Raw genomic sequence first — 20,509 nt, forward strand, 5'->3', positions numbered from 1 at the left:
TACAGAGGTCGCGGGTTCGAGCCCGCAAAAAGGAAAAAATTAAAAAAACGGCTAGACGCCGTACCAACTCGTGACAGGCTCGAACCCGCGAACTCTGTACTACCTGCCTGATATGGATGCATCACTATCTACTGTACGATTAGATTAGATAGGGCGGCAGCGCACGGCACAGCTTGGGCTCCGCTGACACAGCCGCTCTGACTCACTGGCCCCCGGGGCCGCGTTAGCATGCTGCGCACGGACCAGCTGCACACGGACCAATGCGCACAGCCTGCCCTTATCTCCCCATGTATATAAGCCGGCCTCTGCTGCCCTAGGGACCTCAGTTTCGACCTCTTGTCCCTAGATCAGTAAGCCCTCATTTGTATTCCTTTCTTACCTTACTAACTAATACATTCACTTGTCCCTAGCCTTAGGTTTGAGCGTAGCTCACCATCGCTTCGGTAAGACTTAGTCGGACGCCCCCAGCCCTTAGGTTTTCCCCAGTCGCTTGACCTCAAGTCGCGACAGACATCATGCGACTAAACGACAGTTGCACGATCATTCGACGACTCGCACAACACTGGTCCATATCAGGCATGTAGTATAGAGGTCGTGGGTTTGAGCCCGCAAAAAGGAAAAAATTAGAAGACGGCTAAACGCCGTACCAAGTCGTGACAGCTATAGATGGTGCGTCCTACCCGAGGCTACCGTAGAACCACTGTTCTACCAGGGGGAATGCAGCTTTGCAGATGTGAAGACAAGAAGAAGTGGTCAGGCTGGCAGCAAGTGGTGGAGCATCTCTGGGCATGGGCAGTGGGTTGTTTAAGGACAACAGCATGTATATAAACAAACGGAGCATATTCGAACAAATGGAGCTTATGTAAACAATGAGAGCGTATATGAACAATCGGAGCATAGCGAGAATATTCAGATAGTTTCGTTCTGCACTGATGTGCTCCGATATGCTACTCAGTTTCAGTCCAGATTCGGGTACAGTGGGGCATAACGTGGTCTATCGGAGATTCTGACATCACGTCAATTGCTCCGATACACCACAATTCCCCTGGATCTGCTCAGATGCGATTTTGACTGGGGTTGACACCCCGCTCGTTGACGCTGCGCGCAGGGCTGTGTACAGGAGACAGGGGCGCCATGCATCATGGTCATCGTCATTTTGAGGGCGCGTCGTCGTTATGCTCGTTACGTCGTCGTCACAGTCGCCACGTGCGACGCATGCGCGCAGGTCATAGATTTCGGAACGATGTGGGGGCAAGGACAAGGAGTGTCGGCATGTGCTGGCGTTACGACGGAGAGGACATGCACGACGCAGGGTGATACAACATCATGCGCAACGTGCACTGCTATGTGATGTTATGTGACGCAGGACACGTCAGAGCGGCAGGGCGATGCAACTACGTGAGACGTGTCGACATATGAAGTGTCGCGGCTTGTGGGGGAAGCGTGCGTGTGGCAAGTTGTAGGTGGGAGGCGAAGTGAAGAGGACGTTGGTGCGCTAGCAGGCATTACTGTTGTTACTGTGCAAAATGATGGAAGAACGGGCAATGACGTCACGAGCGACCGTGCTGAATGGGGAAGCCGTATTGCCCGGATTGGAAGGTCGGGCGGCAGAGCAAGAGGCAGCACGGGCCAACAGATGCAACCATCACAGGAAAGGTAGTCAACCTCACCGGTTTCAGCACTATGCCTGGGAAGCATTGTCTGGTCGACGTAGAGATAGATGAATCCGCCGCCATCATGTTTTAGGAGGCGATGCGCTAGGTGTCCAACACAAAATACATCTCCAGATGTAGCTGATAGAGACGCCTTTGCAATGTGACTAGACAGACATTATCAGTGTTCCTGATTTTCCCGTAGACTAGAGATGCTACTCACCACTGTATGATAAAGACTACCAAATTCTTGACATGTAAGAGAATCTAAATCATTTGCCCCCATGTCGAGTACCTCACAAATGTGATGAAGTTTTACCTATATCCATCCGAGACATTGGTTGAGAATTAACAACGTGGTACTCACACCTTTATTAGTACAGCAGGGCCACTCATCACACACTTAACCGCAGTCAGACTACGGCGAATAGAATGCAATGATAATCTAGTACAGGACTCCTACACCGTTGGATATGTCGATAGATATTGAAGGTACGTACGAATATAATGGTCGTGCCGAAGCGTCAAGTAGAGATTAACCAGATAATGAGCGATAGCAGCAACACGGACAACAACACTGACGAGCACCAGAAGCGTCCAAAAGCGAGTGCAAATGTCGGTGTCGGTTCGTTATGCAAGGACGAAGTAGCCCGAAAACACGCTCGCTGCGAACGAGACAAACAGACCCGCAGAGACAGTGAGCGGGTTCGCCAGTCGCACAGCGTCGGCATGGGAGGAACTGCTCGTCGCCGTGTTCGTGCCTGTCAATGCACCGGTCAGTCTCGCGAAGGGAGATGAAGTTTGGAGAGGAAACGCACTGGAACCGCTAGCCGAGGGTAGAGGGACACCGGTGCCAGTCACAGTTGCAGAGCCGATCGTACCTGAGGGCGTGCCTATTGTTGCAGCAATGAGTGAAGTCGAGCCAATGGTTGAGTTTGACGAAGACATTGGCGTCGGCGCGTGGGTGTGGGCAGAGATAGACGAAGAGATTGCTAATGAGGTCAACGAGGAAAATGAGACAGAATTTGTGATGGCAGACGCACCGGATGAACCACCTGCGTTGTTGGATAGCTGGGCAAAGCCCACCGACGCGGGGCTAGCGCGGAAAACGCTGTACACGTTTTTCTGCAATTCCATAAGTCAGGAAGTGTTCGCAAACGAGGCTCACGTCATAAACATACCAAGAACGTATCGCCGACGACCCAGCTCGGGTTGCCGTTCCCACTCGACACGGAAGACCCAAGGTCAAGCACAAAGATACCGCCCATGCACATGTTATTCTCGATCACACCTAGATTCATGTCGTCCGGACTGATGGGCCACGAGGAACCGCCGAACGCCATGGACACGTTAACCGTCGTCGAACACGCTGAAGATACGTACGAGGTCAGTTTACTTGCCGCATACGAAAGAATGAAACACATACGGAACGCATAGAAGCCATCGTACTCTCCAGTAAGTGCCTGGCTGCCGGGGACCGCCGCCCAAATCGCTTTTGCCGCATCTTGAGGCGCGCCGATGAGCGTTGTGCCCGTGTCGATGGCCGCCTGGGCCGAGTCGCCCGTTGGAATGCTGACGCTGTTACCCTGTACCGTCACGCCAGAGACGCTGAGCATCCAGAACGTGGGTGCACCACTATTCACGAGGTTCTGGTACTCAATGTCGCCTGTGAAGAGCGAGCTGTTTGTCCCGCCAAGCGTGAATATACCTCCCGGCTCCTCCGTGAGCGCGTTCTCGTCGTCCACGAAGCGCGTGAGGAAGAAGGACATCTCCGGGCTCGAGAGCTGTCCGTCGGAAATGAGCGCCTGCCAGAATGGCACCGCACCGGTCGACGCAAGATTCTGGAAGGCGAGTCCAAGAATGCCGGTGACATTTCCGTCGAGCAGCTGGGACGAGACCTCGTCGACGACAAGGAACGTCTGCGGGTCGATGGTCAGGCCTGCCATCGAGACCTTGTCCGAGGCGAGCGTCCCCTTCACTGCGCCGCTACCATACTGGATCTCGATGCCCGAGCCAGCGTTAGTTGTGGTGTTCTGCTTCAGGGTTGACGAGGAAGAAGGGTCGAACTCCGGCGTGTCCTGGGGGCAACCTGAGCACGACGTCGAGGCGAGCCACAGGTCGGAAGAGCCGGTGTCGAGGACTACGGGGAAGCTCTGTGCTGGTGTGCCCACGGAGACTGTGCCGAGGTACGACGAATCATAATTCTGCCAAGGGAGTGGAGTAAGCACGACCATCCATCATTATAACTGCACAGGAGTCCAAAATATGCGCATTCACGGAGTTTGCGATAGACGGCGCGTATTGGAGCGAGTGAAGCGGTGTGTACGAGTGCATACGTTGCGCTCAAGGGGAATAGCGCATGCCACCTGTGATTGCCAAACCGCGGCGCACTCAGCGTGCACTCAATTTCAGGCATGTGTTCCTCCTCATGCACAAAGACCAGCCCCTGAATGCCTCAACATCGATTCTAGCGATGCTCAACTGCCGCCACATCGGTCGTGAGGGGTTCAAACGTTTCTTGGGGACCAATGCTCCCCAGCACCTGTAACCAATCTGCTGTTGCAGGGACAACACGAAGACATACCTGATTAATCGTGGCAATCCCAACTGTCTGCCCGCGCCTCCTGAGCTTCGATGCGAGAGTTGTATAGCCGTACTTTGCCCGGACATGGTCCGCAGCAGCGGTGAAATGTCGAAGAGACCCGTCCTGACGGATATTCGACCTGCGAGAAAGCGGGATGGTGATAGGATCAGCGAGGGCAATGCCTACAAGAGAAAGCGGGAGAATGAGGGAAGAGTAGAGCATGGTGGACGGGCGGAAACAAGGAGCGGAACGGTGCCTGCAAACCAGGCAGGGATTACAAGCCAGACCGTGGAGCCTCCGTAAGCGCCCGTGGTGGTGGAGAACTGCCTTGCTTGCTATATTTAGTAAGAGGTCCAAGCCGTGACCTCCGCAGCCGCAGTCAACGGAAACAAAAGCAAATCAACTCCCACCGTCGACCTTCAACAATTCTGGACTCGCCACTTGGCCATATGCGCTTTTTGTCCTTCGCAAGGCAGTCCTTGTCGTCCGTTGCCCCTTGCTGGTAACACATCTCGTTGACTTCCTGCTAAGACAGTTTGCCGCCCAGCTGCTTCCCGAACCGCTGCATACAGCATAAGTCCGCTGAATCTTGGAAGTTCACATCGCGTCGTATTATTAGGGCTCCCGTGCGCAGTATCATGCATCGTGCCAGGCCGCGGCCTTGCCGATGGGTTCCGCAGCGCAGACAGGAACAGACCACAGGAGCCAATGGTCAGGGCCATTTTGAGTTATGCTGTCCAATTTTAGGCAGAGTGCGTCTACATGGGGAAGGCCAGAACCGCGAGTTATCTGCGCAGTCGCACACAATGGCTGCACTTCCCCTCAGAACGGTGGAATTTGCGAAACATACAGCGCCGAGCTAGTGGTTTGTCATAGACTCGGAGGCCTCACCATCGCCCAGGTGAGCTCCAGTAAGCATGAGCGCGCATCCAGAGGTCTGAGTTAGGGTGGAAGACCGGAACACGCTGAGGCGTATCATCAACAAGCATCAGAGTCCACAATATGGTGGCTCGCCCCCAAGGACTAACCTTGTCGTTCTGTGTCACCCGTGCGTTGGCTAATGTGGACCAAGCACCATAGCTTGCCTATCATTTGCCCGTGACACGAAAGCTGGCGCCGCAGTCTTCCATTCATCATGCCCGGAGGCATCAGTGTCCTTGTTCTGTGAAACGCCTGAGGAAACGCCTGAGGATGCTTTGCGATTTCAGCTGATACACTTCCTTCCGATTCAGGTCAGGTAGGTTCGGACACTCAATAGTTGACTCCCTCAGACAACCGCACAGCTCGATGTAGCCAACACCGACGGTATCGAGTTTGAAGTTTTGATTGACATAACGATCTAACTGGCAGGCAGGTTCAGCTCACAGTGCACATTGGCACAAAACCAGATCACGACTCACAGTACGCGAAAATGCTCATCACTGACTTCAGGTGAGAGCTTAAGATACATGCACAATGATATATTGCTGATATTTCTGGTACAATGTGTTCGTAGTTGGAAAGAACATTATCCTGGATAGCCGGAGCATGAGCCCGCATATGCCGGCAAGACACGTTAAATCAGCGTCCAATATCGACCCAAAAGGCAATGCACAAAGAGCTGCGAATTGCGCCTTCGCGTTATCTCGCTGCTACCATTATAGTAGCCAAGCAAGGTTGTCCCAGTCAGACAAGAAGATGGTCGTGAACAAAAAGACCACGCTTGTAGCGAGTACACGAGAACTAGACAGTGTGACCATCGCACTGCTCTTGGCTAGATGCACACATGAGTATACTTGCGACGCGTCAAGTACTTATGAATACGCACTGGGACTGCTGCCAGCACCGGTCGAAGTCGTAGTGCCGCTAGAAGATCCTGCACGCATTGATAGGCGTTAGTACGAAAAAAATGCCCGGCAGCGCAATATATGGACGCACCGGAGCCGCCCGCAGCGCTGGATAATTGTGCAAAGCCCACTGACGGGGGATCCGCTCGGAAGACACTGTAGACGTTTTTCTTTATTTCATCGTCAGTGCCGCAATATGGGGGATCCAGCAGCGCGACGCACCAGGAAAGTATCGCCTACAATCCAAGCTGGAACGTCTCCTCCCGTGACATTCAAGCCAAGATCTAAATCGAATATCGCGCCTGTGCATAGGTTCTCACCAGCAGGCACCACCATGTCTTCTGTGCTGATGGGCCACAACTGTCCGCCAAACGCTATGGACACGTCCACTGTTGCAGAACATGCTGTACGAGGAAGTACAGTCAGGTGCACGCCGCGGACAACGAGGCAAGACGCCTACGAAGCGAATAGAACCCTGCGTTCTCGCCCTTGAGCGCCTGGCTGCCTGGGATGGCGCTGTATATCGCCGCAACGTCCGCAGACGGCCCACCGAGGAGCGATGTGCCCGTGTCAATCACCGCCGCGCTCGAGTCGCCCGTCGGCTTGTCGACGCTCTTCCCGCTCACTGCGACCTCCGACATGGTGATCATCCAGAACGTCGGATCCGAGCTGTTCAGAATATCGTGGGTCTCGATGGTGCCTGTGAACAGCGAGCTGTTGGTGCCGCCAATCGTGAAGTATCCTCCTGGCTCGAGATTCAACGCATTGGCATCGCCGTTGAAGCGTGTCAGGTAGAACGCCATCTCGGAGCTCGCGAGCTGGCCATCCGCGACGAGCGCCTGCCACCAGGGCACTGCATCCGAGGACGCAAGGCCTTGCCATGCGAGGCCCATGATGCCGGATACGTTCTGGTCGAGCGTGTCCTTGCCGAGCTCGAGTCCGAGGACAAACGTCTGTTGCGCGACGGTGAGGCCTGCCATACTGACCGTGTCGGAGCCGAGCACACCGTCGACACTTCCAGTGCCGTACGTGATGCTAATGCTCTCTGTGGACGTGTTCGGCTTGTACGTGGAAGATGCGGACGTGCTGAAGCTGGGCGTGTCAGATGGACATCCGGAGCAGTCGGTAGACGAGAACCAGAGGTCGGAGGAACCGGTGTCGAGAATGAGTAGGAAGTCTTGCGGAGGGGTGCCCACGGACACCTGGCCGAGGTACGACTCATCCTCTTCCTGCGTGTTCGCGCTGTCAGCGCAACAAACGCAGCCCGACGCTGGTTTCCCCCGGCGTATACGGGAGGCGCAAGAAAGTAGTACAATCGTACCTGGTTAATCATCGCCAATCCACCAGTCGTCGCGCGCTTGTTGAAGCCCGAGCCTACAGTCGGGTACCCATACTTCGCGCGAACGCGATTGGCCTTCGCAGCCAGGCGATTGAGTGACGTATGTCGGGCATGGTTTGACCTTCGAGCGAGAGGGATGTGGACTGGGTCCGCCGCTACAAGGGCGGCCAGGGATAGCAAGAGGGAGAGGAGAGAAGTGGGGAGCATCACTAGCGGGCGGTGCCTGCGCGTCAAATGCCTGTCGGTATATAAGCTGAATGACCCGTAGGCAACTGCGCATCTCGGACGTGAGAGTCTGGACTCATTGCAAATAAATGGACGATTCGGTTCGACGCTGTGGCCCCTGGCTGATGGTGATCGTTTCGGTAGTGGGTGATCTGACTGGGGCGGTGGTCTCTGAGCGAGGCAAGTATCATTCCCAAGCTGTCTCTTTTTGTCCCAAATGCGGTGTTCCTGTATGTCATTTAGAGCGCAGATGTACAAAGTAGATGTAGTACATCTTGATACGTTGCTCCCGTGCACAGCATCGTCGTGAAGTCTTTGGCGCTCTGTGGTATACGCAGTACCCCGCGGAGCGCACGAGACAATTGTAACGGCAACCGTTGTTGGGTGCCGAACAGATTATACGTAATGTCCGGAGCTATCGGCCACGTCTACTCCCTTGCAAAGTTTCACAGAGGTCATATAGGATAAGCACTGTACGGTACAGAATCAGGCGTCGTGGATCCGAATCTCGATCGAGGACAAGTCGATCGCGTATATAGGCGTGCATATCCGTTAATTGGATAAGTAGAGTGTTATATGAAATGTCGGTGTGGATACTTATCGTGTTGACTGCATCGAGTATCGGGCACGGTCATCATTATCATCCCATGATAGCACAAGTCGGTCCCCTATAATTAACCCTAACTATGAGTACCACTCATTACATTCATGCTACACGATTAATGAATGCGCCAAATCAACGATTGAATGCGCTTTACAAAGTCCTAGTATCCCAGCATTGTCCCCTAGAAAAGCAGAACCATCACCAGTGTCTCTCGCGTCATTCAATCAGTAAGAGCACAGATACTGTGAAATAACACAACAAACTGCTCCCTTGCGTATGCTCGTTGCCGAGATCATCATAGAGTAATCCAACTGGAAAGCGCCGCAGCGAAGGCGAGAACACACGAAGTAAGGGTTGAAGGAATGGTCAAGCCAACAGCTGACGACGCATGCGACGTGGCCGTCGACGAGGCGCTTGAAGTGCCTGTCGGCACGCTGCTAGTCCCACCTGGAACCGTTATAAGCACAAGTATTGGATCAAAAAGCAGGCTTCTTCTTACTGGTGATTGGCAAAGGATTTCCGCTCGCAGTGATGCTCGCGGATCGGATGGTAGTAGTAGACGAGCCTGATAGCACGCTGGAGGAACCTAGAATGCCGAATTGACGATGAGCTGCACGATTTCATCTCGCATCTAATGAAGATTGTCTGACGCACCAGTGCCTTGAGCTACGCTGTCAGTAAGCGTAGCGAAACCTACCGCAGGGGGATTCGCTCGGAAGACGCTGTAGACATTTTTCTGTAGCGGTGCCCATGAGCATGTCTCGAACTACCACTACATTGGACAATTCCAGCGCACCAGGAACGCATCACCGACGACCCAGGTGGGAATCTCAGCAGCTTCTACGGTATCTGCCGCAGCGTCTTCAGAGCCCTCGAGGTCTATTACGAAGACAGCGCCTATGCACGACTCGCCCTCGATACTTCCGAGGTTCATGTCAGCTGGGTTAATCGGCCATGACCGTCCACCAAATGCGATGGACACGTCGACAGTGGTGGAGCACGCTACAGATGGTCTCCGTTAGCAGACAAGGCGGCCCTCCAGCTTCAGAAGACACCTACGGAACGTGTAGTAGCCCTCGTATTCCCCTGTGAGCGCCTGACTCCCCGTGATGGCGCCGTAGATGGCCTCGGCGGCGGCAGCTGGAGCACCGATCAATGTCGTGCCAGTGTCGATCGCCGCTAGGGCGGAATTTCCTGTAGCAATGCTGACTGGAGAACCTTGGACGGTGACGCCAGAGACAGAGAGCGTCCAGTAGAGGGGACTGCCGACGAGATCCTGATAGTCAATGTCACCGATGAACAGCGAGCTTTCCGTGCCGCCGAGCGTAAAAACACCGCCGAAATTATCATACGACGCGAAGGGCTCGTTGTCGTCGCGTGCGAGGTAGAAGGACATCTCAGGGTTAGAAAGCTGGCCCGCACCGACGAGCGCCTGCCAGAAGGGGACCGATTGTGTCACTGAGAGGCCCTGGAACGCGAGGCCCAATATGCCCGTCGTGTTGGTCTCAAAGAATGCCTCGTCCATCGCGTTGACGGCGACGAACGTCTGCGCCTGGATTGTCATACCCCCGTAGGTGACGGTGTCGGACCCAACTGTGCCCATGACTGAGCCGCTGCCATATGAGAGCACGACGTCACCGCTAGGTGCACCGAACGTTGATGGGGTGGTGGTATTCAGCTTAAAACTTGAGGACGCGGAGGGATTGAATGCGGCCGTGTCCTCCTCCTCACACTCCGTACATGACGTTGAGACGACCCAGAGGTCGGAAGAGCCGGTGTCCAGCTGCACAGGAAGGCTTTGGGGCGGGGTGCCTATGGATACGATACCTACATACGAAGAGTCATAATCCTATGGAGAAAATGAATATCGCGCATTAGTGCGTTCAAATGCATGTCGCTTTGTGACCCATGGGCTCACCTGATCAATGATGGGTATGTTCGCACTCTGGCCGCGCTCGGTTAGTCTTGACGCAGCGGTCTTGTATCCATATTTGACACGCAGATGGTCTGCAGCTGCCGGGAGACGGTCAAGCAACGCACGGCGGCCAAGGTGCGTCCTGCGAGTGAGCGGGATGTGAATAGGGTCCGCACTAGCAAGCCCGACAGCGAGGAGAAAGGAGAGAAAGTAGGCCGCGTAGGCCATGTCGGGCAAGAAGACTTAGAAAGCAAGAGAGAAGGAATGCTCGGTCCCTGAGCGTCTGTGGAATTGACATTATATGGCAGGATCATTCAAGCACTGGCGCCGTCTGCACGACTTGGCACGATGTTCCCGGCCCCGGAGAGCGTATACAAGAGTCACTCTCGGCGCTTATCGCCAAGTACGCCAGCGCTGTCGACCATCAAGTATGCCGTTGTTCAGTGTTGAACATGTCCGCCGTTGACACCTCGTGTGATTGACGTGTCGCGAGAGCCACGTGCGTTCATAATAACACTGTGCGTCAGTACCCAGGATTGCATATATTGTGATGATATTGTTACAAAACATACTGGTATTGTGTGTATTCGGTCTTTGGCCGGTCCAGAACTTCCGGAATTGGCGGAATTGAGACGGCGATGTCGTGCACCTGACGACTGTGCCTTCGTTTCAACCACGGGTTGACAGGATATCAGATGGGAAGAAGCATTTTTTCACATCTAATGTTATAGCTGATTCCATACCGCTAGACCTGTTGAACTCAAAGTGTGGGCAGTCGGACTTCCAGCGGGGATGAGCGGGCCATAGAAATAACGTCTTGATTTGGTAAATTGTGGCTGTGACGATACTTTGCCGGGTCCAGCGTGGGCACGGAAATGAGCGCCAAGTCCAGCTTTAAGAGCCAAGCAAGCGCCGTGGCACTTGGCCCTTCAGTCGTCACTGGCTTGGATCTGACTATTTCTTGGCCCCCATTCTGTATATGTGCATTGCGGTGATCTTGGAGCACCTACGTACACCCACTGACTGCGTTTTCAAGTTGAAAGGCAGATATTGGCTCTGTCTTGCTAAGTGCGCCCTACAGGCTGTGATCAAGCCATGAACCGTTACTTGGCATTGAGAACACAGGCATTCAGGGACAATACGGACGCTATGCTAGGGGTACGAGGGCGAATTCGTTCCATTTAAGACCACCATTCGCACGTCAGTGAATTCGTGGACACTGAAGCGGCCGTAACCTGATGCTCCACTTTACATTCGGCCCAATTAGCACTGTGGATACAGCAATTGGTAGTTTGGCAACGACACTTACCCGAGCCCCGTATGATCTTTGGCATCTTCCAGGTGTGCGGTAGGTCCATTCACGGTTACGCAGCCTGGTGCAAATATGTATCAAGCTCACAGTTTCCGACAAAGCGCGGCTAGACTTCATGTACCTGCTCTTATGCGCATCGACACATCCATTGCATGGTGTACATTCGTGGTCCAGAGGCCTGCACCCAACGAATACTCGGTCGCGTTTGCGAGCTCGACGGCTTCGTCGATCGTGTCGACTTCAGTTAGAGTTACAACTAGGAGCGTCGGCGTCTTCGCTTAGCCAAACATGCAAATGGGAGAATGCACTACGCACCCGGTCCGAACGATTCTCGCTCCCAGAGCTTCATACCTGGCTTGACCCCGGTCACGATATGTGGCTGCACCACCGCGCCATCTCGCTTTCCATCACCGAGCAAGAACCTTGCACCATCTGCCCGTGCCTCACGCAGCATCGAAACAATGTTCTCCGCGGATGACTCTGAGAACTGTGCACCAAGCTTCTCCTCGGGGCCGCCAGACCTAAATTTACTGAACTCGTCCACGAGCGCTTTGGTGAGGCTTGTTCCTGCTCCTCGCTGAACGATGACGCGCTCTGTCGACATGCAGATCTGACCAGAGAACAGCAGCGCAGAGAAGGTGATGGCTTTGGCGGCGCGCTCCACGTCGGCGTCGTCGAGGACCTTTGGTGTTGAATGAGCATTTCGTGGTGCATTTAGAATGAGGACTTGAAGGCTTACGATCACCGGTGCCTTTCCTCCAAGCTCGAAAACGCATGGTTTCAAGTACTTCGCCGCCTCCGCTGCGAGGATTTTGCCGACGCGATCACTTCCTGTGAACTATACTCACAATTGTGAGCTCGCCTACTAGACATCGTCGTAACCACAAACGTTGATCTTTTTGATAGCGGGGTCAGCTATGATCTCCGCTGTTCTCGCCGGTGTGTCTTCCTTGGACGTGTGTATCACGTTGAGAACGCCTTTCGGCAAGCCCGCCTGCAACTGGTTATGTCCGCTATAACTTCACCGAACCACCGGACTAACCTCGGCGAGCAGCTCTGCGATCAGATATTGACATCGCGGGCTGATTTCTGAGGTTTTGAGCACCACGGTGTTGCCGCAGATGATGGGATAGCAGATAGCCCGGACGGTGAGAAACAGAGGTGCGTTCCAAGGTGCTATTGCAAGTCTACGTTGCAAAACATACTCGGTGAGCGTGACGTGATTATTATCCGCGGAAGACCTACATGACGCCTTGTGCCCTACGTAGCGCAACGACTTGTCCACCTGGAACTGACGATGGGAACGTTTCGCCTTTGAGCTCAGACACCAACGTCGCGATCCAGCGCAGCCACTCTGTCGCCACGTGGAGGTTGAATCCGACCAGGAAGTCTCCCGCGCTCGTTTCTTCTTTCAGAGCTGACGCAGCCTTCTCCTGATATCTCGGCGTGGTGAGGAGGTCAGCTGCCTTCAGCAGGTAGTCGCGTCTACTACCGAGAGGTGAATGCTCCCAGGTCCTGAACGCGTCCGCCGCAGCATCCACAGCCCTTTTGCAGTCTGTGCGAGACGCAGAGGCCACACGCGTGACGAGCATCCCGGAGAAAGGATTGAATACGTCGAAGGTCGCTTGGGGGCTCGCGGGGCACTCGCCACCGTCGATATAGAGGTGTATGAAGGGGACGGCCATGCTGTGAGAGATATGGCTATACCCTTGTATGCGCTGCCTTTATATGAGCGTGCACCCTCATGCAATGTCCTTATTGATCTTCCAAACAGGGAAGAGAATTCGCCGATAGCTTGCGAGGTCAATAGAACCCGGGTTTGTGCGGTGTCAATTTCTGTAGACCTACCTTGGAGAACCCTGATTACCGTTTCCTGACAGGTCACCTGCATCTCGGTGACTTCCCAGGATAATCTAGACACAAGAACAGACAAAATTAGGTGTTCTGATACTCGCTCGTCATTCATATAATCTCATGACATTGTACGTAGCGGCCGGAACATATATTGACGGAGAGCGGGATGCTCTGTGGAATGTCTACCGTCGTGAAGTGGCGGCCTACACGTATGGTATGGTATGGATCTATGCCGTCCTTTGGGAGATATTCGAGCAGCTCGTATATGCTTATTCTTCACTTCAAACACGAGGTCGAATATGCAGAGGTACAGCTATTTGATCAACCGCACGAGGATTGAAAGTCATGATTCCCGTGTTGCATAATATGTCCAAAAGCTGCAATTAGATCAGCAACGCGGTCGAACGTACCCATCCTGCCAACTTCTTGTCATCTGAGCATACGCATGACGCATTACCTCTTAGTGTCTTTGCCACCGTGCTCCAAGCGCTCTGAGTGGTTGAACCGATGTTTGCTGACGGCGAATCACTCGTTTTGATGAACAGTGTTGCATACCACGGATACGTACATGCAACTCAATGGTTCGAGCAGGAGCGTTTATTGTACATGAGAAATGGGATATCAAGCACCGATAACTGAGCAACGCAAACGATAACTGAGCAAAGCAAACAATACATCCAAGACAGCGAGCAGAGCAGAGCACGGGAGCGAGTAGTAGCACATACAAAACACGATAGCAGCAGTCAGGACAAGCAGGACACATGCAAGGCATATCGACAGAGAGGGCGAGTAGCAGTACGTACTGAGCACACACAGCAGCGGAGAGCGAGCCGCGCGGCGCCGGTAAACGACGCCAAACGGGATGGAACGAGGGTAGTCCGAACTGACGCACATCCTGGATCGTGCTGTGATGGGATGGTACGGTACTGTCGCGGACGATGCGAGGTGCGAGCATGCGAGCAGAGAGGGGGGTCGAGACGCTGTTGGAAAACAAAAGTCGAGCAGGTCGAGGGGAGCTCATGAGCGCGTCAAAGCGGGAGAAACACCCAACATCGGAGCACCCAGTCGCACAGAATGATGGGTGGGTAGCGAGGATAGACAATGTGTATCAGTCGGAAGAGATAGAGACCGGTTCCCCATCCAGTTGCGTTTGCGGAAGACGCTGCCTGCGTGCGTGCTGGCACGTGTTTACTGTCCTCTTGGGTTATTCCCAGCACACCCGTGCGCACACAGAATGATGTTGAGTTCGGTGCGACGGGACGATGCCGCCAGCAGACGTCACAGCGGGAGGGGACAATTGGAGCTCAAAGGGATGTACGGATGAGGGCTTGCAGAGCATATACGGGACAATCGACGAGCGCCACGATAGTGTTGAGATTTGGTGAGATGTGTGAGACAACAGGGGTTTCATTCCCAGCACGAGCGAGGGACCTCTAGTCGTAACTGTTGTATCTGTTCCATATACCTGCAGACACCAGTCGTCAGCGAACATTCCACTGGCTGAATCTCGGTGTATGTCATACCTGCTAGATTACCCGTGTCGATACTTTGAACAACACACGTCCGTCAATACAGCAATGAGGACGCTATGGGGGTACTTACTGCAGGATATAACTCTTGTTTATCCTCCGAAAACACAACGTGATGATGTTCCGAATCATGTAAGTCACTTCAATGCCGCACAAGTGTATTCGGACACTGCGGAGCTTTGTAAAGGCGTTTCTGGATAGGGCTAAATCGAGCTGTGGGAGGGCAATCCAAAATCTTGGCAAACCGGCTGCATCCTTGAAATGAAAAGTCACAGACACGTGAGTCATCCATCCCGATGTGACGTTGTTCAACAGCTCCATCAGAGGAGAATCCTGAAACTTGTCCTCAGGTTTGAAGTCGATCGAGCAGCCAAGAAAATTGAGGTCTGTATTCGCCGCGATATTGAAGGAACGGACTATATATTGAGCGTATGATCGTGGGTGAGCTGTACAGTATCATGTTATGCGACGCACCTGTGTTTGGGGCTGCAAGTAGGGATGCCTTGCTGTACATTCGGAAGCCATCTTCCGGAAGCGCCCTTAGGCCAAGCCCACTCAGTGATCGACCAGCATGCTTAACCAGTCTATTGAGGGCAACATCTGTGCTCGTCATTACACGAAGGTACGGAGACAGCCACACGGAGATATCTCGCAGGCGGCCACCGGCACGAGGTTGAGTGAAAAGGCCGATGAGAGCATCCACTGACTGAGACTCAGACTGCAGAGAGAAGTCCTTGCCTAGATCGAGTCGGTCCAATCGAAACGTCATGTCCGGGACGTCTGTGGATTGTTCCGAGAACTTGCACGGCCCTCGAATGGAGAGTTTCTTGAGGGTGGGAAGGGCACAAAGCAAGCGTGCAAAAGCAGCAGCCGTCGGACAGGTGACATGCTGGAAATCCAGCTCGGATACCAAGCTCCATGGAGACGTCTTCAGAAATGGCACTGCCTGCGTTATGATCACCTGGAACAGCTTGGCACAATCAGCGCGCGCTGCGAGGTCTCTAGGCTGCTCGGTGACGAATTCTATTACGCGCAGCTCGACAGGAGCGGACAGAAGGCGCAAGGCGGTGAGCGTCCGTGCGTCGATAGCAGTGTTGGCGATTTCGATGTCATAGGCACGAAGCGTGAGAAGGTCCGGGAATGCGCAGACGAGACGCCAAAACGTGCGGACCGTCGGAAAGGCAACATCATGAAGATGGAGATGAGTGATTGAGGCGAAGTAGCACAGGCTGAGCGAGAGGGAGGGGAAATCCAGATCTTGCGCCCGCCACTCCGCTCTCTCGATCACCAGCACCGATACGTTGTACCACTTTCGTGCGAGCCTCGACGCGAATGTCGCCAGGTGTGGAATCGGCAGCCGCTCACCACGATGCTCTCCACCCTCGATGCGCACGCACTTTGGTCCCAGCCACCCCAGCTTCCGCGCCACCTGGATGCTCGCTACCTCCTCCGGCGTCCTAAATCTCAGCTCGTTTGGAATGTATTTCTTTGCTCTCTCATTCAGCAACTCGAGTTCCTTGCCACTGGCCTCTGTGCAAGCTTCCAGCGCATCGTATTCGCGTGCCGCACCAAGTTCATCGACGATCAGCAACCAAACCTCTAGAGGGAGGGGCCGAGGCATAGCCGTCGGGGCAACCGCTGTGGTGAAACAGTCCAGAGTGAGTGTCATTTGACATTCCCGTACGATGGCACCGTTGCGCACCAGAAGGGAGCGCCCACTGTAGGCCTTGCACCGACCGGAGGGCTGAGAGGTCGGGGAAGGTCCAGACGTAAATACCTCGCAGAGATATGCGGCGTCGCCCTCCCTGCGGGTTATATGGAACCACTTTTGGCTCTCAGGACCACGGGAAGCCTTGTGTCTGGCTCTGCGCGTGACAGTGCGTCTCACTTCATTCCGCTCAATTGCTACTTCCAATGTAATTGATTGATGACCGATTTCATTTGTTCATCGCTCTCATTCGTCTTATCTTAACGCCTCACGCAATGTGTGAGGCCGGAAAGGACGCATGCTGAACATGGGGCATCATCTGGTATCTCCTGCAGTGCGGCTCCTGATCAATCACATGGGTGTCCTGAGGAAACTCTTCCAAGGTCGCGACTCGGATTGCTTTCGACAATGATAAGCCACGCGCTAAGTAAGGAACATGACCAATTTGGACGCTTAAATTTTCCTTTCCAATCGCTTTCTTTCGCTGTACCGAAAGTGTTTTTTGAATTGGGTAATGATGGAACTGGCTCCGCCTTGTCAAACACGTTGTCCCATGTCCTTGAGGGCGATGTGGAGGATGGCTGACGATTCCCCTGAGAGAACAGGTACTAAGACTGGGCCTGGGCGGCGTCCCTAATGAACATGAGGGACTGATAGAGGGCCTGGAGCGTCGAGCGAGGACGAATAACACAGATCGAAAGAGCAGGCGATGCGTGTGGTACACGGTGTCTTGCTAATGGAGGGATTCAGTATTGATATATCAATGACCCGTACAGAGCAAATGTATACGCGCCACGACGGGTGCATCCCATCTACGATTTGTGAGGTCTCAACGGACTAAAAAAGTCTCCCATTCACACTTGCGGTGAGCTTCATCGGAGAGCGCGCTCCGAGTCGGGAGGCATGCTGATATCTTACTAGATACGGCGGGCACATTGTAGTGCTCTGCATACTATGGTGCTGCCCTTCCCGAATGAGATATGGCTGGACATCTTCCACGGCCTGGCCAAGGAAGGCGAGTACGACGCGCTGGAACGATGCCGAGTGGTGTGCAGAGAGTTCCGGCCGATGGCTGAAGAGTGCTTATTGGGGAACATGAGCTTCATAAGTACGGAAGAGGTGGAGCGCATCCAAGTGCAGGTTCCTGGCGGTGAGATACGGCGCTGGCGTAGGCCACTCCAAGTGTTCATCCATGGCGGGCACTGGGATGACGGGCGCCAACCGATTCCACATCTGGCGATGTTTGCATCGAGGTTCGCTGGTAAATGGCTCTTTGTCGAAATGCTGGGCATCTCTCGCGCGGTGTGGCGGTCGCGTGATCTCGATGCGGACGCCGTCTTCCGCGACCTGGCTCGCTTCTCGATCACCTCCCTCATCCTCTATGACGTCGTGTTCCCGACGATTCTGATGCTTGGCCAGCTGGTGTGCGCCCTCCCGCGCCTCAAACAGCTCATTCTCTGCGATGTAGGATTCACTCGGCCACCTTTCGATGCTTCCACCATCTCTCAATTCCGCCTCCTGCCGCGCACACAGCTGGAGATACTGTCTTTGGGCAAAACCTCTAATACTCCTGAGCCCAGTCCGCCCTTCGTCGAACTGGTCAGTTTCATGGCTTCCGTCAGTACCCGCACATTCCTGATTCCTCTATGTGTTCCTCCGCAGGTGTATCCATGGAGCGCTGTCCGAACACTGACTCTCTTGGGTGTCGGTTTTCCCTCAGTCACGACCTTTGCTCGCCTCCTGTGCGCCTTTTCGCCCTCGAAAATCTCGTCTTTCGGGAGCCATGCACATTTTCGAAACACGACTTCGACCTCAGAAGCATTCCTGCGCACCCGGGTTTACCATCAGGCTTGGTAGCGGTCAAGTTTCAGTCCAATAGGCGTTCTGATCCTCTTTCCATGAATAGTCTTGTCGATTTCTTCATTACAACTGGCACTAGTAACAAACTTCGAGACATCAAGTTTTGTCCGTCACGGTCCCTCCGGGTCATGACAGATTCCGACATCTCCCTCAATAAGCTCGTTAGACACTCTGGGCAATCATTGCATCATCTTAGTCTCAGCCTATGGGGACGTCTCCCTCCCCTAAATAGTGAAGATGCGTCGCCACATTCAGACCAGAGTTTAGGTGCGTCTCAAATAATTATTCCGCTCAAGTAATTTCAATCTATTTGTAAAGCGCCATACTTCGATATATCGGAGAACACATACCTCGAACATCTCGATTTCACCATCTCTTTCAGAGTCGAGAATGGATCGTGCCTATGTACTCCCATAATTGATGCCCTATCCCAAGTGACATCCACGCATATATCCAGAATTTCAGTGCAATTCTACCATGCTGAATTCCACGACGTAAAAGTTGGAATGCTGATCGAGAAACTCCCACAGCTCGATGCTATCCTCTCCCGACCATTTTTTGAGGATTTGGCCCACATCAATGTCGATATATACACGACCGACGGGCTGGACATTCAGGATGAGCAGCGGGCGAACGAGCTTAGGGTGTGCTTGGCGAAGCTTGACGAACGCGGCATCCTGGGGTGCATAATCATGCAGTTGTGCTCCCCGGCTTGAAGGGACGATTTATTGAATCATAGCATATTGGTGAATTCAACCAGGTATGCTAATAGCTGGCTCACCGTTTTCTTCGATCTGGTGATACAGTCTGTCCAGCATCGGACTGCGCTGGGATTATAAGACCGAGTCTTGGAAACATTATAGAGTCGAGAGGGGCGCTGCACAGGAGAACGTCAAAAATAGCGCAGTAATCGGAGTCGACGACGAAAGCTGTACCAATGACGCCGACAGTCGTGTGATTGCCTGCAGCGACTCCGGTGCGGTCCTTGCGGCATTTCAGATCGGCTCGCCGTCATCAGCAGATGCTCAGACGCGTTTCTCGTCGCTTTCCTCAAATGCGCGAGTAGCTACCGAACTCGCCAGTGATGGTGGGATTCCACAGCAGGATGCAACGGCCGGCTCTGACACATATCTGAGCCCCGCAGCGCCAGAGGCGCAAGGTACGTCCGCCCGTATGCGCTCGTTGATGAAGGAGGAATGCAATGGACATATGTTTATTCAGCTACAGGTGCCGAGTCATCCGTGGGCGCAGGACAATCACAAAAAGACTGACGCAATTTGAGAGAGAAGAGTTGGCCACACAACGTCTCCCTCACGACTCGCCCGGCCAGAGCTTCATCGCGCACAGCACCCTTTCGCCTGCGCTGGCAGCCGGTCCAGATCTCTCAGCCCGCATATGGAATTCTTCGATCTCTCCAGCTGACGCCACCCTTGGCCGCCCTTCTCACCTCTCCTCGAATCAGCCTTGAATCAGCACAATGGACGTTTCCTTCGACGCGTGCAGCTAGCGCCATCTCAGAGACGTAACATCGATTTAACCACGGTGTCTTTGACTGTTGCTCTAGCCTTGCGTCGCACGTCTCACTAATATCTGTGGAGGTGGATGCGAGCGCAAGACATCAATGAAATTATGCTCTAGATGCCTACGCCTCATGTGCTCTCTGTACGCTGTGGCTCTTTGCTCTGTTCCTGTGCGTGCTCTTATTGGCACCATCTCGAATGTACTTCATTTTTATTATCGATATGTTCTGCTCAGTCTGTCTTAGAACAGTGCGCTCCTCTGTCTCTCTACAAGTCATATCGAGGGCTTCGTCGTGCCCGTTACTCGTGCAGAATCATTTAGTCGCTACTTGCACTGAAGTCGGCACTATCGAATTTAGCATGCGGAGGAAAGAGTCATGTACGCGAGACAATAGCTTCGCGCGCACTTTGAGGCTCGATGACAGTATCAAATGTACAGAATCCACTCGAATGGTTTATCTGATTGCGGGAAACTATATCAGAAGCAAAGGTTTGCCTCGTGCCGTGCGTGTAAATGACGGTGGAATCTACGTTAGGGAGACAACGCCACTTGCCGCATGGAAGGGCACAGGCAAGGCAGC

General features: G+C 53.7%; 6 protein-coding genes across 6 annotated transcripts; 1 reads left to right on the plus strand and 5 right to left on the minus strand.

Moving 5' to 3' along the window:
* Positions 1-2,282: 2,282 nt before the first annotated feature.
* POSPLADRAFT_1131359 (hypothetical protein) lies at positions 2,283-4,458 on the minus strand (the record flags this gene model as incomplete). The annotated part of the gene is made up of 5 exons (XM_024484069.1): positions 2,283-2,545; positions 2,708-2,777; positions 2,834-3,021; positions 3,079-3,856; positions 4,237-4,458. 5 exons carry the CDS (start codon positions 4,456-4,458, stop codon positions 2,283-2,285), a joined length of 1,521 nt encoding a protein of 506 aa, XP_024342830.1.
* Positions 4,459-6,163: 1,705 nt separating this feature from the next.
* On the minus strand, positions 6,164-7,605 carry POSPLADRAFT_1093588 (hypothetical protein; the record flags this gene model as incomplete). Its single annotated transcript, XM_024483110.1, has 4 exons — positions 6,164-6,232; positions 6,285-6,466; positions 6,523-7,291; positions 7,384-7,605. Coding segments are annotated over 4 exons (1,242 nt in total), but the record flags the coding sequence as incomplete, so codon positions are not given.
* Positions 7,606-8,269: 664 nt separating this feature from the next.
* POSPLADRAFT_1068885 (hypothetical protein) lies at positions 8,270-10,399 on the minus strand. The gene is made up of 6 exons (XM_024482320.1): positions 10,149-10,399; positions 9,290-10,079; positions 9,027-9,232; positions 8,885-8,966; positions 8,730-8,816; positions 8,270-8,677 (listed from the first exon to the last, which is right to left on the minus strand). The coding sequence occupies exons 1-6, from the start codon at positions 10,371-10,373 to the stop codon at positions 8,526-8,528; spliced, it is 1,542 nt and encodes a 513-aa protein (XP_024342832.1). The 5' UTR covers positions 10,374-10,399; the 3' UTR covers positions 8,270-8,525.
* Positions 10,400-11,297: 898 nt separating this feature from the next.
* POSPLADRAFT_1132081 (hypothetical protein) lies at positions 11,298-13,142 on the minus strand (the record flags this gene model as incomplete). The annotated part of the gene is made up of 8 exons (XM_024484169.1): positions 11,298-11,391; positions 11,455-11,518; positions 11,579-11,713; positions 11,773-12,139; positions 12,197-12,295; positions 12,347-12,451; positions 12,500-12,644; positions 12,703-13,142. The coding sequence occupies 8 exons, from the start codon at positions 13,140-13,142 to the stop codon at positions 11,298-11,300; spliced, it is 1,449 nt and encodes a 482-aa protein (XP_024342833.1).
* A 1,602-nt stretch (positions 13,143-14,744) lies between these two features.
* Positions 14,745-16,461, minus strand: POSPLADRAFT_1131263 (hypothetical protein; the record flags this gene model as incomplete). Its single annotated transcript, XM_024484051.1, has 4 exons — positions 14,745-14,776; positions 14,835-14,857; positions 14,914-15,256; positions 15,315-16,461. The coding sequence occupies 4 exons, from the start codon at positions 16,459-16,461 to the stop codon at positions 14,745-14,747; spliced, it is 1,545 nt and encodes a 514-aa protein (XP_024342834.1).
* A 1,041-nt stretch (positions 16,462-17,502) lies between these two features.
* Positions 17,503-19,679, plus strand: POSPLADRAFT_1132644 (hypothetical protein; the record flags this gene model as incomplete). Its single annotated transcript, XM_024484236.1, has 7 exons — positions 17,503-18,147; positions 18,211-18,290; positions 18,455-18,675; positions 18,874-19,090; positions 19,148-19,168; positions 19,215-19,567; positions 19,630-19,679. 7 exons carry the CDS (start codon positions 17,503-17,505, stop codon positions 19,677-19,679), a joined length of 1,587 nt encoding a protein of 528 aa, XP_024342835.1.
* Between the last annotated feature and the right edge of the window lie 830 nt (positions 19,680-20,509).

Source organism: Postia placenta (genome assembly GCF_002117355.1).
Source record: "Postia placenta MAD-698-R-SB12 unplaced genomic scaffold POSPLAscaffold_2, whole genome shotgun sequence".
NCBI lineage: Eukaryota > Fungi > Basidiomycota > Agaricomycetes > Polyporales > Adustoporiaceae > Rhodonia > Rhodonia placenta.

Coding starts and splice junctions, on each gene's coding strand:
- POSPLADRAFT_1068885 (XM_024482320.1), bottom strand. CDS start 10,373: ATGGCCTACGCGGCCTACTTTCTCTCCTTTCTCCTCGCTGTCGGGCTT. Junction 8,817..8,884: donor CAGCGTAGCTCAAGGCACTG/GTGCGTCAGACA, acceptor TCGGCATTCTAG/GTTCCTCCAGCGTGCTATCA. Junction 8,678..8,729: donor AAATCCTTTGCCAATCACCA/GTAAGAAGAAGC, acceptor TAACGGTTCCAG/GTGGGACTAGCAGCGTGCCG.